At 47.5% G+C, this 17925-nt stretch overlaps 2 protein-coding genes across 6 annotated transcripts in view; one reads left to right on the top strand and one right to left on the bottom strand.

Annotated features, from left to right (window-relative positions):
• LOC135901912 (uncharacterized) overlaps window positions 1–11664 on the bottom strand; it is a 253509-nt gene extending 241845 nt beyond the window's left edge. For both annotated transcript variants that reach the window (XM_065431739.2, XM_065431740.2), the window contains exon 1: window positions 11437–11664. The gene's annotated coding sequence lies outside the window, so the exon portion shown is untranslated. The remainder of the gene's footprint in view (window positions 1–11436) is intronic.
• Window positions 1–17925, top strand: part of LOC135901913 (peroxynitrite isomerase THAP4-like) — a 141284-nt gene that overhangs the window by 113496 nt on the left and 9863 nt on the right. Inside the window, exon 1 of one of the 4 annotated variants that reach the window (XM_065431744.2) lies at window positions 17465–17760. The exons of 2 other annotated variants lie outside the window; for them this stretch is intronic. In XM_065431744.2, the coding sequence (XP_065287816.1) occupies window positions 17608–17760 (153 nt within the window). In that variant the 5' untranslated portion in view covers window positions 17465–17607. Of the gene's footprint in view, window positions 1–17464; window positions 17761–17925 lie in introns of those variants that run through there. One more of the 4 variants, XR_010564304.1, reaches the window with a different exon arrangement.

The raw sequence follows: 17925 nt of genomic DNA, 5'->3' as shown, positions 1-17925 counted from the left end.
TGCTGGACGACAGTACGTCGCTTGCATTTTGAGTCCCTATTCATTATGCCTCACCAAGTCGCACTAACGGCCAATAACCCTTACGAGCACAGAAGTACACGCGCTCGCAAAGAGAAACAAACAGCGACGAAGCAGACGGACACACGTGGAACAGAAGGCAATGTTCGACCGGGGAGTCGACCTCCCGTCCAATAAGGCAGTCCAGTCGAGCGACGCCCACTAAAACCAGCCGACCGAAAAAAAAAGAAAAAAAAAGAAAGGCACATCAGAACGAGGAGAAATAAAAAAAATATATTAGAGAGAGAGAGAGAGAGAGAGACGGCACGATGTCGGGTAGCATAGGCCTAACGAGGTCTCCAAGTCACGTCCGTTCCGTTGCCACCAACCGTGCGATCACGGAGCGGCTCAACTTCGATGATGCCATGCCGGCCGGTCGGTACAGGCAGCCGAGAGGCAAGGGTATATATACACTTGGAATACACGATGTCGACGCCAGGCAGGGTCGCAGCGTTGCCATGGTAACGGCCGCGAGCCGCCGAAAATGAGACGGCCCCGAGCCCAGACGGCTGCGGTTCCCTTATGCTCGGGTCTTCAACACACAGCTTCGTTCCACTGTTGCGAAAGGCCCGCCACGCGGGCTCACGCTTACAAAAGCACTCACGCTGACCGGTACACAGCTCGGAGCTCAACAAATTGCGTTAAGCCGCGTTAGCGAAAGAAATTAATGTCCCGGTTACTGCATCCCGCGCCAACTGTGATGTTAAGCTGTGAACGTCAGTTACAGCCTACTCCAATTAGGCCCAGGTATACTAAAAAAAAGAAAGAAAAACGAAAGCAGCATTCATACGTGAATGTTACCAAGAATAACAAGAAACGGCCGATTTTTTTTCCCCCCGTGGTTATCAGCAATGTCACCAGAGGCCGTAACTGCGGTTCAGCTTAACCTAGTTAGCGTGCCCTTGTAACTAGGGTATAACCGGGACCCTCTGGACGACCGAACGGCAAATAGCCGTCTGTTTCTCAATTACTGAGGACTCACGTCTGTTAGCTCCCAAAAGACAACAAGCAAGAGATGACACGAACGCAAATCAGGATTTAGCAGACGACAACGCCAGTGTAGAAATCCAGAAGTCTCGAAGAAGCCACGGGTATTTCCTTTTATGCACGAACGAACTAGACCTATCTTGCCGGTCGGAGCTACATGAAGTTAAGGAGAAAGGATCGCCACGGATCAAGAAGTTACGCAATGGGCTGCCGTCAACCAGGCGGACAGAGAACCGTCGCCGGAGAGCGGCGGCGACGGCTACTTTCGCCGCAAGTTATTCCGCTTCCTCAAGCGGGAAACTTTCATATCAGCGCCATCTTGGTTCATCCATTTAAATGCTCAATTCCGGGAGACGACCTCTCCTTTTTTTTTTTCTTTTTGACGACGTTCCCTTTGGAATCATCTATTCAGCGAATACAGTTCGGTCGTTCGACGCATTCCCGCGTATGATGCGCTGGATCGACTCAATACTTCTTTTTCTCAAGTGCATTTGGGCTTTCTAAGAGGGAGCGCACTTTCTTGTACCACGGACAAGCGTATGGACAGTCTTGTGAATCAGTGAGCTCTCTGAGCCGGAAAAATGTATATGCATATATCAAAGAAAATCCCAGATGGGGAGTGTAGGCGGGAAGCAAGAAACAAAGCTGACGCCAAAACGTCCTCATTGTGTAGCATAGACGATAGATGCGAGAAAACTAGTCAGCTGACCACTGACGTCACCTTTCGTCTCCAGCATAGCAACAATCGTGTAGTGTCAACCAATATATATATATATATATATATATATATATATATATATATATATATATATATATATATATATATATATATATATATATATATATGATTTCCCACTTGCGGAATTTTTACGGGGACTTTTTTCTTTTGCCCTCCTTAATGGTTTATTCATCTCTTTCTTCTTTATAAGAAAGTTCAGAACAACTTCACGTTGTTACACATGCTAAGACCACTCCAAGGCACATTTCCTACAGTGCACCTTAAACACAGATACGTGCGATGATAATGCTGAACTAGCTGTCGCAGAATGGCGACCCACAACTTCCCTCACGAATTTCACAACCAAAAATTGCACCTCTCGACTTTTGCATGACGTGTAGTTTTCATAGCAATCATTGGCGTGACATGCTTGCGACTCTCGGAGCTTGCTAATGACCGTATCGAAATGACACGCATATATTGTGAGAGGCTTAGGAAGTAGCCTCTTCCTGCTCCACTAATCATCAACAGCACCTCCGGTGCCGCTGGAGTGCAATGACTCACGCCCAGCTAATCCCAATCACCACTGCCCCGCTTCAGTCCACTTCCTCTCGTATCTGTAAGCTTCCCAATCTTATCAGTAAAAGTAATAATCTTATCATTGAACGTAAGGCAGCCTCTGCCGTCCTCAACAGAATTTCTTTCTCATCTTTGGCGCCAAGTCTGTTACTATACAAGCATTATACTATAACCATGATAACACGTGTTACTATAACCCTCCGTTATCAGTTCTAGGCAGTACATAAGCCGCCGCAATTCAGTCTATCCCTTTAAACTCAACTACAATATCACTTGCGCTTGTTTTCTCTCTAACGCATACCATCGTCTTCATGTCAAATTTGCGCCTGTCATTTTTTTTTTTTTTCGGTTTCATCGCTTGTCGCGTAGTCCTTATTGCACCGACAACACTTCGGACGCAATTCTTATAGCTACAACGTTGCGCACGACTCATCAGCAACCCGTGTGTGCTCTCCAATCAGCACTGCCATCTTCTCATATATATTAAACGTTAATACGCCTGCCATTTTCATTTCCATCGATCGCTGCGCAGTCCTCATAGCTATGACATCACTTATCGCACGTAAGTAAGCAGTGCTGCCACTGTACTGCATACATTCGCAGCGAAGTAATGGTTGTTGCGAAACAACTGCTCTTCCGCCTTGGTTTCGTGAGAACTACCTACGCATCACGCAGCCATGACATTGCCAGCGACGGTTTCAACCACGTCGTCCCAACGCACGCACTACGTCGCAACGAAGGCGCGCAGAGCGTAGTACGTTACGGCCTATATCCGTGCGCACCCCGACAAGGGCCGTGAAACCAAACTTCCGGCGTCCTTTGTCTTCCTCGTTTCAAAGCACGTGTCACGCCGGGAATATTCTGTTTCTACGCGAGAAACACGACATAACCTTGCCACCTTGTTTCCTATTTTGCTTCTCTTTCCCGAAGAGCTTCGTTTTCCGCCCACCCGTATGTGTTGCACTGCAGCGGGAAAAAGTAACAGGAAGTGCAATGCCGCGCCGACACGATAAGCTACAAACAAACAAAAGACGTCAGTATGTACTATCACAACTGACTATCCTCGTACACCAGATTGAGTGATTGTTTGATTGACTGATTGATCGATTGGGCCTTGTGTCGAAGCAACGCAAGGGATACGAGTGCAGCTCCACAATTAATTCGTGTGCACCTGGCCGTTGTACCAAAGTTCAAAAGACGAAACAGTGAGGCGACGATATTACGCATAGCGACGTTTACATACCGTACAGACTCGTGTAAGGGCCGCATCCACAACTTGGCAGCCCAAAATTTGGAGAAAGAAGAATTCCAGCGGAGAAGCAATAGTGTTCGGTAGCCCGATGCCGCGCGCGTGCGTCGGCGAATTTTCCTGCGCTGCGTACTTCCGCTTACCGCCACTAGATGGCGAGGGCTCCGCGCTGACCTCTGATGCAATGATACATCCGGCGATGCGGAGTGCGCTCAAGTCGCCGGCTACGCGGGCACCATTTTGACCAAAAGGTTCGGTCCCGTGTAAGGGCCGCACCTCGTCACAAATGTGAAAAAAAGGTGCGCCTTTACACGAGTCTATACGGTAGTTGTTGCATGACACAAGCTAGACCACCCCCATGGTTCGTGCGACCTTACGCGATACTGATTCATCATCACCCGTTACGTATATCTCGCGCAACTCTTCCCGTTCCGAGTCAACACGCAACAGCACGCCAGACGGCATGCACGCCACAGCCAGCTGATTTGCGCGAAAAAAAGCACATTCACCGCGGAACGCTCGCCAACGATTGCATAAAGCGGCTCCTTTTGCGGAAATTTTGGCACAAAAGCTCCCAACTAATACAGGTCCGTCAAAGCGGCCCTGTGGTCGACAAACGGGGATGGAGGGGGGGGGGGGAGGGGGGCGTGAAAAGAGAGGTATGGAGCGACGCCTAACCGCAGAAACGTAGCTCATACCAAAGACGGGGGGTCGCTCACTACCCAGAACTCGCATCATTCCAGTTCAGAGAGGACACGCAAGTGGCGTCTGAAAGGAGCGATGGGCGAGAGGGGGGTTGAAATGATGGGCGCGCAGACATTTGGCCCGGCGGGCTGTTTCCCGCCATCGCGATAGCACAACACCTGTGGCAGGTTTCCGTATAGAACTACAGGTGCCACGGACTCCCGCTTTCCTTTCGCCACGCCCTGCAAACCATACGCGAACTCGCAGACTGCACGAGCAAAAAACAGGCACCCAACGTACGCGGACAATGTTTTCATTTCGTTCGTTTGATGACGCTAGCGCCCGGAAGTAGTTTAAGCCACGCCGCGTTTCCGCACCAGGCTCAGCCTCTGCCGTTTTCTGCACAGTTCAGAGGCTTAGGCTAAGAGTGGCGTGTACACGTCTTTACGTGCGCCTTGATGCGACGCACTCTGTCTCTAGACTGCGAGCTGCGTGGATGGATCTATAAGGTCACGTGATATGCGACTGCCCTCATTACTGTGAAGACTGACAGTGCTTGATGCTCTTGCCAGTCTACACAGCTGACCGTTGTCAGAGGTCATTATGGTGGGCTCTTGGGGTCACTAAATTCAGTTTTGAGTCATCTATGCCTTACTTGACTTTTTAAAAATAATGCGCCTAAGCTCTAGGCTATGGTTATATGTGTTCGACCACATCCCTCCCTCCTCATTGCTACCCACCTTCTCCCACTGTCTTTCTCTCTTTCCCTTTAATCAGCACAGGGTGGCTGGCTATACAGAGGAATAATCATATGAAGCCAACAAACAATGAAGCCAAGGAAGGCATAGGGTATATTACTGCTTTGATTGAAATATAAGAATGATAAAGGGAAAATACTCAAAAGAGATTGTGCAGGTACAATGCACATTTGGAATGAAAATCAGGTGTAAACTGTCATGCAGAGCTGGCACAGACCTTAATTAGAGTATGAGCAAATTAGAACAATATTTTTTTCACTTCTGGTAAAAAATATTATATAGGGTTTAAAAATATACATCTGATGCACCTCAGTTTCCACAAGACTACATGCAACAATAAAAAAATGATGACACAACATACATACAGCTCTGTACCACATTCCAAGAACCTTCTTATCATGGAATAATTGTGAACAAGCAACAACATAAAAAAAAGGGACACCGATCACCAGCCTCATGCTGTTCCTAACATTCGCCCACTTTTCGCACAAGCATCTTGTGTCTGAAGAACACAATTGCAGGCAAATTAAAGTGAACTTATGCCACAAAAAGCCTCAAGAACTCAGTGGTGCTTCCCTGTCAACTCGCTTTCTTTATGGAGCTTGACCAAATCAGAAACGATTCCAACTGAAGAATTCTGCACCAGTGTTTCAATCCGCTGCCTGTAACCTTTCATAAGAAAGTTCAAGCAAAATCCTTTTTGAAGATTAGTTTTAGGATTACTCCGACGCTCTTAAATCATCTTTTACCCCTACCTGCATCCAATGTTACAAGCAGAGAGACAAATGAAGATTTGTTTACAGACTAGTTATTTAGTATAGCGCAGCAGTCAAGACAGCAGACCATCTAACCTAAAGAACCTTCTCCATCACAATGACTAGCATCGTCGTCGCTGGACTCGCAGCACTGTGCGGCAAGTAGGTTTAAAAGTATGAAACATGAAAGAAACACGCAAATTTTATTGGCACCATTACATGGAATGTTATAGTATTCCAAGCCTTATAAACAAACTAATGCTTAGGCTAATATCCCTACAAACCCAGCTCCTTTCACAGGTCATCATAATCGATTACGACAGGCAATCTTGAAAGTTACATCTTGCAAAGCATGGTAATTTGAGCTGTCGGCAAAAGAAGTGAAATAAAATGTTATGACTTAGAACCACAAAATAGTTTCTGCCACAGGGCTTTCTTAAACGTGTTCATTTAAAGTTATTGCACCAGTGTGATAAGCAGAAAATCCACATGCCGCAAACTTTAATTGTCCCATTAAGCCATGCCAACTGCCAGATACGAAGCCTTGACCATGGGAGGTGCTCAACGTAGCCATATGCATCAAGTAGCCAAAGCTTTTTCCTCAAGGTCCCCTTCACGCAAAACAAAAGACACCAAGCCGTCAGCAGGAACACTTGGCTGTAAAGGCAAATGGGCATTTCGTGCAACTCGCAAGCTTCCTCCTTGGCTAAACACTAAAGCTGTCCCTTGCCTTAATTATAGTGACGTCATATGCTCCTGCTGTATGCTATGAAACGCTATCCAGAGTTTTATTATTCTGCTCCAACTTGTGGACTGTCCGACAATGAGCTATCCTGTTGTACAAGCCGTATATTAACATTCAAGCCATGCAAGAAAACACTCCTTACATGAAGTTCAACTACATCCTTTTCCAGAAAATAATCTTGCAGTAATTGTAACTCCCAGAAGTAGTTGAGAATGTGTGCAATTTCTCCTCCTCTGCTAAGACAGAAGAAATTGGAAAAAAAATACACGTGTGACTGTTACGAAGCTCGATGCAAGCAGTGCTGGTGATGGCTACCTGCCACCTATCTCTACATACTTGTGCTTTCCTAATGTTGAATTCCAATGGCGGAGTCGGAGCAAGTTTTTCTGCTCGTTTCGGAGCAAGTTTGTTCCAATGGCAGAAGGAGGGCGGGAGTAAGGTGTTCCAATGAGAGAGTCGGAGGGGATTCAGAGCGGGAGTCACTCCGTGGTGCAGAAAAAGATGCTCCGCCAAAATCGGCGGAGTGGACCGGAACTCTGCGTGACGTATTTCCTTTACAACGTTTGTCTGCTGGCAGGCGCCACCGGTCACAACTCGCGAGGAAGCAAAAGCTGCTGCACGCTTGGCGAGATATCCATTCCGCACTTTTAAAGAAACAGGTGAACGGCATTGAAGAGACAAGTAACTGGTGCGGCGGTGCTGGGAGCAAACAGCGACAGGAAATGACAACACGCAAGGTATCCTGGGTAACTCTGTGATAGAACTTCCGCTTCCGCCTTGCTCCGGCGGCGCAGGTTGTGTTCCACTCGCGGATCTGGAGGCGTTGCTCTGCGCTAGAGTCGAGTGCTCGCTCGCGGAGTTCGTCGGCTGCTCCGACTCTGCCATTGGAATTCAACATAATTCAAGACTGGCGCTAACTCTAAAAGTTAGCGACAAATATGCGTGTCGTCTGTGTTTTTCTACTGTCCTGTTTCTGATGCGCTACACCTTTTTCTTTCATCATGATATACCAACAAGCCCAACGTGCAACTTTAGACAAAATGGAAGCTTTTAAAAATACTTCACTGCAAATTAGTGGCCGACTTGATGATATATTTGTCCTGCAACAGAATTGAGAGGGTGCATGTTCATAACTAAGCTTGCTTTCAGATCGCATAGAAGCTGGCAACAACGTTTGACCTGTTCGGCTTTGATGCCCGTTGAGTCAGTAAACCATTGACACTTCGACAATAATACAGATTCCATGCACTCATCAAATGACCCAGACATCCCAGTCTCCGCTGCAGAACAATACTGCCAACAACATCCAATACGGCTAGAGCAGCGAAATGGATGTGTGATACGAGTATAGAAGCATCCTCATTATCAGCATCAAGCCTATTTTGTGCCCACTGCCAGACAAAGGCCTATCACTGCAATCTGCGATTCTTTCTTGACCCCTGTCTTGCGCTAGCCAATTCCAACTTGTGTGTGCAAATTTCCTACTTTCATCACTGCACCTAGTTTTCTGCCATCCTCGACTGTGCTTTCTTTCCCTAGGCACCCATTCTGAAACTCTAATGTTTAGAAGCACTTTACATCTCATTAAAATATGGGAGGGGACCAACCACCGTAGTCAAATACCTTTCCTACGGTAATTCTCTTTCAGATGCAATTGGCAATGTGTGGTTCCTGTAAAGAAGGATGTGCTCCTCTACATATATACATCTCCTTCGTGCGCTAATTTTATGTGTGTTGAAACATTTTGTTTCAACACATTTCTTGCACCTTCAGCATTTTCAAAATTGGAAGCAGCATTAAGAACCTTGCATTTTTTAGTGATACGTGTGTCTGTCTACAGATGTGGACTCCACATCCTAACTTAAAAAAGTTCTTGAGGTTTCGACACCTCACATGCAAACATGCTTCAATGCTTGCCCACTACAAACCACTACGGTCAGAAACAGCAAAAATGAAGAGTAACTCTCTCAGTATGCTGCTATGACGACATAGCAGCATCTCGGCAAAAATGCAAACGTTTATCCTTGAACTCTTTTGTCTTGACAAACTCAGCACATAATAATAACCTTAGAGCACAAGTCAAGTTATAAGTGTCTAAGGTGCAGGAAAAACATTTTATACAGTGTTATTTTAATTGTGACCTCTCATTTTGAGGCTGTTCTTGATGTACTGAATTGCGCATGTGGAATCCGAAGGGGATTCATCGTAATGCTTACAGTGCTCAAAAACAATCTTGTAATTTATTAGCTGTCCTGCATGCGTACAAAAATGCTGTTCTTTCATTAATGCCATAAGTTGCCTAATGACATTTCTTTTGGCAGACTTGCGACACATCCAAATTTAATGACATTCGATACAGGCACGTTGATGACAGCATCTCCTGAAATGAGCACTTGGAATGTTGTAAGGTAAGAGCAAGACGTAAGGTAAGAGTAAGGTACTAAATAAAATATAAATGCACCTACGAGTTTAAATTTCCCTTCAGGAATAGTGAAATTTAAAAACACGCATCTTATGGTGTCATTAGATTGAATTTGTTGCTGTCTCCTACGTTCCAACCAACAAACATAGTAACTTTCGCCATTACATGTCGAATCCAAAGCCCAAAAGCAAAATGGCGCATGCCCCGTCAAAGCAGTTCCAACACCGACCTGAGGAAGTTCGCTGACTACTACAACTCCTTGCAGGAGCATTGTCCTGGAAAATTATGTATAAATTATTTTTTACACGATAGAGGCTGTTTCAAATACTAGGATTATTTTTCACCGGGCAAGCTATGGCGCCGAGAGTATGCAATGCTCAGTCGAATGAGTTCTGGCGAACACATTTGATAACAAATGACACTAAGGCAAATGGCATTAGGTTTGTTCACGTGGCATCACACAAATGGCATTAAAATTTAAGGCATTAACACGTTAATGCCATTTTCGGCACCCGTGTGGCACTGGCATCAAGTAATGGCCTGCCCCCACCGAACAGTGGTTGTACCTAACCAGAATAAGGAGCCCTGAACTGCCATGGCATGCTCTCTTGAAGAATGCTTCAGAAGCTAGCACATGAATTTACACACAAACAGTGACTGCTCCCTTTCTACCAAACGAAATAATAAACAAACCGGTTATTGCATTCAATATCAATGTCGTGAACATCACAATCAACACTATTTGTCTTGATCAGTAGCGCATGTCCAATTGAGAGGACAGGAACAAGCAACCAGGAATGAGCAATGTGGCCTGTCTGATATAAACACCAATGCCAATGCCAAAATCAAATGGCAGTTTTATGCACTGTTCATGTTTACACCGGCCACGCTCTGGAAAGTGACTCAATGACCGTCACAGAAAGGAATTATTTCAATTATTCTAATCAGAGTTGACTAAACATGGATTCATTATGCAACAGACACCGCAAAGGGCAGTTGAGATGATGACTTCAGTAGCCCAACTGTAAATATCCACACCTCCACTCGATGTAACACACCACGATAACCACAGGCCACTTCAGCGCTTATCTTGGCCCTTACGCTCGAGGGCTTCTCGAAGTGGTCGCCATTCTATAGCAGTCGATTTGTAATCTTGTCTAGCCGGTGTCTGCGGCGTGCACCAGAACCAAAATATACAAAACGGTGATAACACAATGGCACGCGCGGGCCATTCAAGTTGGGAGAAGAAAGTAGGGTGTACTAGAGAAGCACCCTAGAAGAAAGTCCCCCCTCCTGGGGCGAGGTAACAATGCCCCGCTAGACGTAAAAGCGTTACGCAAGACTGATCGCTTGTCGCCTACGATACACAATGCCCCAAAGGCCGAACTCCGCGCGACCGCGCATCACCCGACGTTGACACACTGTAGCCGACAATTGGACACGGAACACAAAGCGAGCGCCCACTTTCGTGGCGCATCACGCAGGAAGTACCGTTTGTGTTGTTTGATATGGGCTCCGTTGCGTGGAAGCCCCTTACCGTAGCGACGGCATGTCGTAGCAACACGTACGTTTCCCAAACGACAATTCAAGCCCATCACAGGAACGCTATTCACGAGGTGGCCACGAATTCTACCGTTCCTGAACGCCCGCATCGGTGACCTCACAACGCATGAATAGTCGTGTTTCTAATGCGGGCGTAATAATGCTACATAATGCTTTGTCGAGACTAAGGCGCCGATGTTTTGCATGGGTGATGACGGTCTGCTCCCGATTAATTCTGACAAGCAGAGCTTTTTTGACGTGATCCGGTATCTCTGTGCTCAGTTATTTCAGCATTCCGCCCCCATCGCGGCTATCAGAAACTACCTGCCCAACGCTTGAGATTGCTTTCAATTGGACGTCTTAATCGTCGACGCGGGAAAGCTTTTCTTGTTGGGTTAAATAGACGATACAAAGAGCGAGCGATCGCGCGAGAAACAGCGCAGAGGCGACTGACGGCGGAGCCTGAGCAGTCTGAGCTCATCAAGAAAACGAACACGGTGAACGTTACGGGCTCGTGACACGACTTTAAAATCTGATAGAACCGTTCTCACCAAAGATCACGTTTCCTACAAAAAGAAAAGGACGCGATAAATAGCAACAGCTCCGCCTAAGGAAAACCAAAACTCTCTCGCAAGGAGCGCACTACGCCGAAACATCGCATTGCCTCCCCCGCAATGACAGGCCGTATTTAATCAATAGCGCGGCCGAAGGAGTGTACAAGATGCGCTGACACGGGGTCAGAACTTCAGCCCCTGCAAGATCAGCGACTTTCAACACACGTAAATACCAGGACCACACCACTTCAGAGTGCGAAAGAAATGCCGATATTGACATTAGGCCTAGTCGAGCCCCTCGATTCCCATGGCGCGAGCAAGTGCAACGCGATAGCGCTCTCGAACGAATGCGCGCGGAGCATAAACAAGCAACCGAACCAACTCACCGATCGGTGTTCGGTCAGTACTCCTCGGGCACAGAGTTGGCACCGTGGGTCAATTCAGTTCACAACACACGCAAAAAATATTGACGGCGCACATTTCCTGAGCACACAGACAAGCAAAGGGGGGGTTTTCTTTAGCTCAACGCCGGAGCCATTTCCAAGAAACCACCACGAAAGTAGCGAAAGTTACCCGGCGACGTCACGTATCCTCGGCCCCATATGCCTAACGGCAACATTGGTGAGCGCCGCAATGGTGGCGCCATCTATGTATGTTGGCTGAAACGAATGAAAGGCGTTGACCCTGACCAGGGCGACTGACGCAGTGGCGAATTGTGAAACCTTGTCGAGATAGCAGTTGTAGCTAGTTCTTTAATATGTGCTTGTAGTTGCACTGCTCCACATCAACTGCAGTCATTTTATGTGCGGTACAGCTTGTCCAGCGCTGTTATACATAGAGACGTTGAGTTAAGCTTTATGCGTCGTTGCCCGAATGAAACAATGGATAGTTCGTCTTCCAATCGCGAAATATTGTTTAATGCGCGTGACGATCATTACAAGGACGACTAGAAAGTCAACCGATATATTGAGGCATATATTTCAGCGCTACAGTTGAAATTAAACGTGAGAAGAGACGAAACATCAGGCACAGTTCTTCAACAAATATCTTTTAAAAGTTGTGTTATGCGCAAACGCAGCGTTATCGTATCGCGGTCGACGTGCGGTCGGTCGCAGAACAGCGAACTGCATGGCGTACGTCTGAGCCCGCCTTTCTTTTCTTTTTTCTTTTTTTTTCGGGCCAACACGCAGTGGCGTAGCAACAGGGGGGGCCGGGGGGCCGTGAGCCCCGGGTGCAAGGGGCCAGTCAGGGAGGGGGGGGTGTCATATACGTCTGAAGACACCCCTCTTTCCGCCGGCTACACCCAGTCCGGGGGGGGGGGGGGGGGGGTGGAGGGTGACAGAAGACCTAAGGGCCCCGGGTGCCACATGACCTAGCTACGCCACTGCCAACACGCAAGACACACCCTGCGTTCTCACAAGCGCACGTACCCGTTGAATGATCCAAATTGCGCTTGATGGTTCCCAGAAACGTGTCTCTCTACAGGCGCTTTCCGAAAGCCCCCATTGAGCGTTTACCGAAGCACCAAGCTCGTAGCACGCCATACCACGCGATCGTTGCGAGAAAATCTGCGTAGGGTGACGTGCCGAGAAAAGAAAAAAAAAAAAGTGAGGCTCGACTGCCTTGGAGAAACTTCACATGAAACTGTCTCTCGCGCGTAGGCATCGACATTGCGCTGTATATTGTGGTTGGCGTCGACTCGCGCATTTCACACAGTGTCAGCCGGTCGGATGTATACCCGAAGGATTCTTTATTCGCGTCTTACGAACACCGGTAAGATTAATGCCAGCGCGCAGTAAATATCGTCCGACGACGCAAGTTTCTCTCGCTCGACGATCGGGGTGTCACGAAAGTGCCGCGCGACGACGACAACGACGAAAAGACAGGGCCTGCGTCGCGTCACAGTCGTGGAATCGCGCTCACGACAGATTCCCGCGAATGAAAACCGCCATACATCACGGGGCCGAAGACGGAAGTGCGTACACTGTCTGGTGGGAGCAGCTCGAAAGAAGCCATCTGCTGGGCGCGCTTCACAGAAGCCATTCGACGCCCGCTCCAAGTGGCGCGGGTCATCGTGTGATTTAACGGAGGCGCCCGCGAGCACGCATCTTGCGTGGGGCCTCCGGGCGAAAATTTTGTTTCGTACGAGAAGGGGGACGTAACTTAAAGGGACACTAAAGGGAAACAATAAATCAATTTAGACTAATAAAGCATTGTTTGAGAAACCTGCAGGCAGTCATTTCAAGAAAATAGTTTGAATATTAGATGAGAAAATGAAGGTCCAAGTATCACCCGCCGTGGTTGCTCAGTGGCTATGGTGTTGGGCTGCTGGGCACGAGGTCGCGGGATCGAATCCCGGCCACGGCGGCCGCATTTCGATGGGGGCGAAATGCGAAAACACCCGTGTGCTTAGATTTAGGTGCACGTTAAAGAACCCCAGGTGGTCGAAATTTCCGGAGCCCTCCACTACGGCGTGCCTCATAATCAGAAAGTGGTTTTGGCACGTAAAACCCCAAATATTAAAGGTCCAAGTATCAGTATTTGAATTTCGCGCTGAAACGCCAGCGCCGGTACGTCAGCGTGACGTCAGGGATTCCAAAGTTTGTTTTCGCATTTGGGCCGCATTGGCTGAGTAAAGGTTCCAGAAACTTGGCATGTTTAATATTTGGTTCCTTTAGAACACAATGTAGTCAATCTGTACCGCTATATATAATTAGTAGGCCCTAGAAGATGCCATCAAAATCCAAGACGTCACAGCCCCCAGGTGCGGGAACTCAAGTAGGCGTCGCCACCCGCATTTCGTCCTTGCGCTTTTTCTGGCTTACCAAACGTCTTATCGTTGTAAGAGTGGTGTTTTTGGTGTTGTAGAACGGTGATTTACTGATGCAGAAGAAGTCACTTTTCACTTTAGTGTCCCTTTAACACACACACATGTATTGGAGTTGTAGTTATAGCCCGTCCTGAGAGCCTGTGGGTTTGTTGGGGCCCCTCGTAAAATTTTATTTCGTATGTATGGACGTAAGTTAACAGACATATACGATGCATTATAGATGGTAGTTATCGCCCGTCCTTAGAGCCTGCGCGTTTGTTAGCGCCCCTCGTCAACCTGTGTTTCACTAACTGCATGCCCAACAAGCTGTGCTCATACGCAAATTTATTGGGATGGGCAACTGCAGCGCTGAAACTTCGCATGCCAGCAGCGGTGCCGTAACGCACGGCTTTTACCGAACGGCGGAAACAGTTTTCAGTAGCACGTGCTGCGATTTCGTGCCATCAATTCCACCGTTCGTCTTGAGGTACATGTGTCCAGATTCTAACCTGACTGGGAGCCGGAGTGCTATAGAACGTTTCAGAGGCGTATGCGCTTGTCCAACATGCATGGATGACCACAGCTTGGTTGGATGCATATAGCTAACGCGAACGTTGATACAGATTTGCGTTTCTTGTGATCCAGAACGTCGTACCATTTTCGTGGGCGCCCTATCTGATGGTGACAGCCATAGGCGCCGACTGCGGGGGTGCTCAGGGGCCCGAGCCCACTCCGCAGTTTTCCGGGTGTGGGAGCTGAGTTCCGCCCAGGCGATGCCCTTGGAAAAACTTCTTGGAAAGAAAGTAATATACTAAAAGAATTGTGTGCCCCAAATGCACGTAAAGGAGCCCGTTGCAAGGAAAACATCAGAGGTTGTAGCATAATAGCTATTGGGACTGCCAGAAACGCTATATGACAAACTACCAGCAAAAATCAGTTTGTCATGTGGGCTCTCGGTGTCAAAAAACAAAGAAGAAGAAAAAAAGAAAAGAGGGAAACAACAGACTTCGCACCAACCATCTCTGTGTCTGCAGGCGCTTGTAAATGAGAAACAACTGCTTTTCTTTATCTTGTACACCACTTTAGTGATGACAGTGAAACAAGGGAACAGAGTATGCAGTGTAGGCGCTAAAGGACAGAAATGTGGTAATAAAGTAAGACTTCGTCTAGATTGACACGAGAAATCCGTATGTAGGCTGCCTTTTAAGCCAGACGTTCTTACTCAATGACTGGAAATATTTCAGGAGAATAACTTATTCGGACGCCCTCGTAAGCTCGTTCATAAAGTTGAGCTCACAAATATGCGCAACAACTGTGGCTCTCCAGTTCGAGAAAGGACGGACACTGTATAGTCTACTCGAGCAAAAGCGAGCGTGGAAAGTGCCTGGGAAAGTTAAAGTGACTATCTAGCGGAGAACTATTCACGTTCGCTAACAGACAGCAACTCGTCAGATATATTGTTTCACTACTTGCGTCATACAGACCTCATACAAAGCTTGTGCGGTTTCATTCTTTGTTTGCGTTATAAGCCATGCTGCCAATTCCGCATTAAGGAGAACAGGAATGAATCTCTAAGAGCGATTGAGGAACAGAGTTGCGAAATGCGCGGGAAACAACGCCAAAACCTGTTCGGTTGCTCGGCGCTGGGCTGTACGGCATCGTGGTGCGCTCGAACTCGCTTTGAATGTGCCGCCGCTTCTTACGCAAGCAGTCACGTGGCCGTCGTTACACGTTGCACGTGGCTTCGTGCGCAGGCTTTCGGTGTTTGAGAAATATGTTCTTATAGGCCTTTTGTTGAGGCGTCGCATTGAGTAAAATACTGTCAGGACACGGGCCCTATATCAGAAGAAAAAAAAAAGAAAGAAGGAAAACTGGACAGGCCGCCAACTGTCCCGTAGCAGACGGCCGGGGGAGGTGGCGCACCCCTGTAATCCAGCTTCTCGGAGGCCGGGTCCAGAGGACGGGCTGAGGCCGGGAGTCCTGCACCGCGGCCGAACATGTCGACGGGACGTCCGCGCTAAGCGGGGCGTCGATATGGCGACCCCGGGTGAGCCCGGCGGTGGCCAGGTCGCCTAAGGAGGAGCGAACCGGCCCAGGGCGGAGACGCAGCAGGCAGAAGCTCCCGCGCTCTGCGGTAGCGGTATAGCGGCCCGGAATGGTCGCCGTGGTACAGCCCGGACGTCAGTGCCGGACCTGGATCCTTTTTTTTTTTTTTGCCGCTTGGGTTTTATACATTTTGTCACCGTTATGGTTCCTCTTTCAGAATGATCACGCTTCAACTCAACAGGATTCCGAGAAAGCAGTTCGAATCATTTTGCATTTCTGGGACTCGACTGTCGTATGCACCACTGCTCTCCTGCCAGATATCAGTTGCGAACCTAAAGATCCTCTTTTATTTTTTCTTACCTGCTTCTAGCATCTTGTTTGCTTTATTTTCACCAATTAACTTTTTGACGTTTTCTGCTCTACCAGAGTGAGAGAGAAAGGGAACTTCATTCGCACCGACACAAAAGAAAAAAAAAAACCGAAGGAAAGCCGCTGATCCGCACCTTTCTTTTTTTATTTTTCCACAGCTTAGTTTCTTTCATTAACCACTTATTTAGCGTAATTGGCAAGCTAGTCACACAACAGCGATTCATACTTGAAAAGCCTGTTTGAAACCAGGCTCTAAGCCTGTTGAGGATCCATCCGTATAGCTTTTTAATGACAATTAGTTATCTTTTGTTTAAAACTGATTCTAAATGTCCCTTATAGTTAGCTGGCTTATTTCGTGATGGTGCCTGATTGTGGTGCCTAATTTTTCCGAAACAAGTATGCCTTATGTATATCTGCGCGTAAGGATTTGACGATTCGATATTCGATTCGTTAGATACTTAATAATCGTATTCGACTTGTATTCGAAAACCCGCCGTGGTTGCTCAGTGGCTATGGTGTTGGGCTGCTGAGCACGAGGTCGCGGGATCGAATCCCGGCCACGGCGGCCGCATTTCGATGGGGGCGAAATGCGAAAACACCCGTGTGCTTAGATTTATACGCACGTTAAAGAACCCCAGGTGGTCAAAATTTCCGGAGTCCTCCACTACGGCGTGCCTCATAATCAGAAAGTGGTTTTGGCACGTAAAATCCCAAATATTATTATTATTGTATTCGAAAAGGTTTATATTCGCCCACCTCTACTTATTACTTTCCAAACACGTGTTTTTGCCATTATTATTATTATTATTATTATTATTATTATTATTATTATTATTATTATTGCTTATTCGATATCGTTATAAGATTCTTCGCTCTCGAAGCTGAAACATTCATTCTTGTTGGTGGCTCCAACTCGCGGCCAGTAAGGGAACAGAGATCATTGCCTCCGAAATCATTTACCTGGAACGCCGTATCATCGCTGAATGTCATAGAGTTAAGATCTCTTAACTTCCTTAACTGCGTGCGTCTGCTGCGTGATTATCGCTAACAGACGCCTTGCAGCGTATTCAGGTCGTGACCGTGATTCGCGCACAATCAAACCAACTGCACAATCGTGTTTTGCGACTTTATATCTTGGAGGCAGTGCATTGCACAGCTTAGTGTGACTTCACATCACCAGGTGACACGGCTATCCCGCTGGTTGGCAGAATAGTGATCGCTGGAAGGCCCACCTGCCATTTGTTCCGCTGAGTCCGAGCTTTCTCAGCCATTCTCGGGCCCACTTCTTGTTATTCAGGTTAACTACGGCAGTTCGATCGTTTTGGGAGACACAATGCCAGGCTGCTGCGTTCCCAACTGCACAAATCACTCTAGGAACGGTTGGAGAGTGTTTCATTTTCCCACCCAGCAAGAAAGAAGAACACTTTGGATCACAGGAATCAATAGGAGAGACTGGGAACCTACGAAGTGGTCCTCGATATGCAGTGTAAGTATAATTTCAGTCGCGCACGTGTTACACGATGTGTTGCTCAGCTGGCGCGTGATTTATCGGTGACCGCTTGGGGCCACGTCGCTTCATTCACTCGAGTAAATCCTACGGCGCAGTTTTACGGGTACCGCGAGCTCGCAGCAAACTGTCTTCAAGCAGAGT

Source organism: Dermacentor albipictus, chromosome 9 (genome assembly GCF_038994185.2).
Source record: "Dermacentor albipictus isolate Rhodes 1998 colony chromosome 9, USDA_Dalb.pri_finalv2, whole genome shotgun sequence".
Taxonomy (NCBI): domain Eukaryota; kingdom Metazoa; phylum Arthropoda; class Arachnida; order Ixodida; family Ixodidae; genus Dermacentor; species Dermacentor albipictus.
This window is presented reverse-complemented; position numbering and strand designations above follow the sequence as displayed.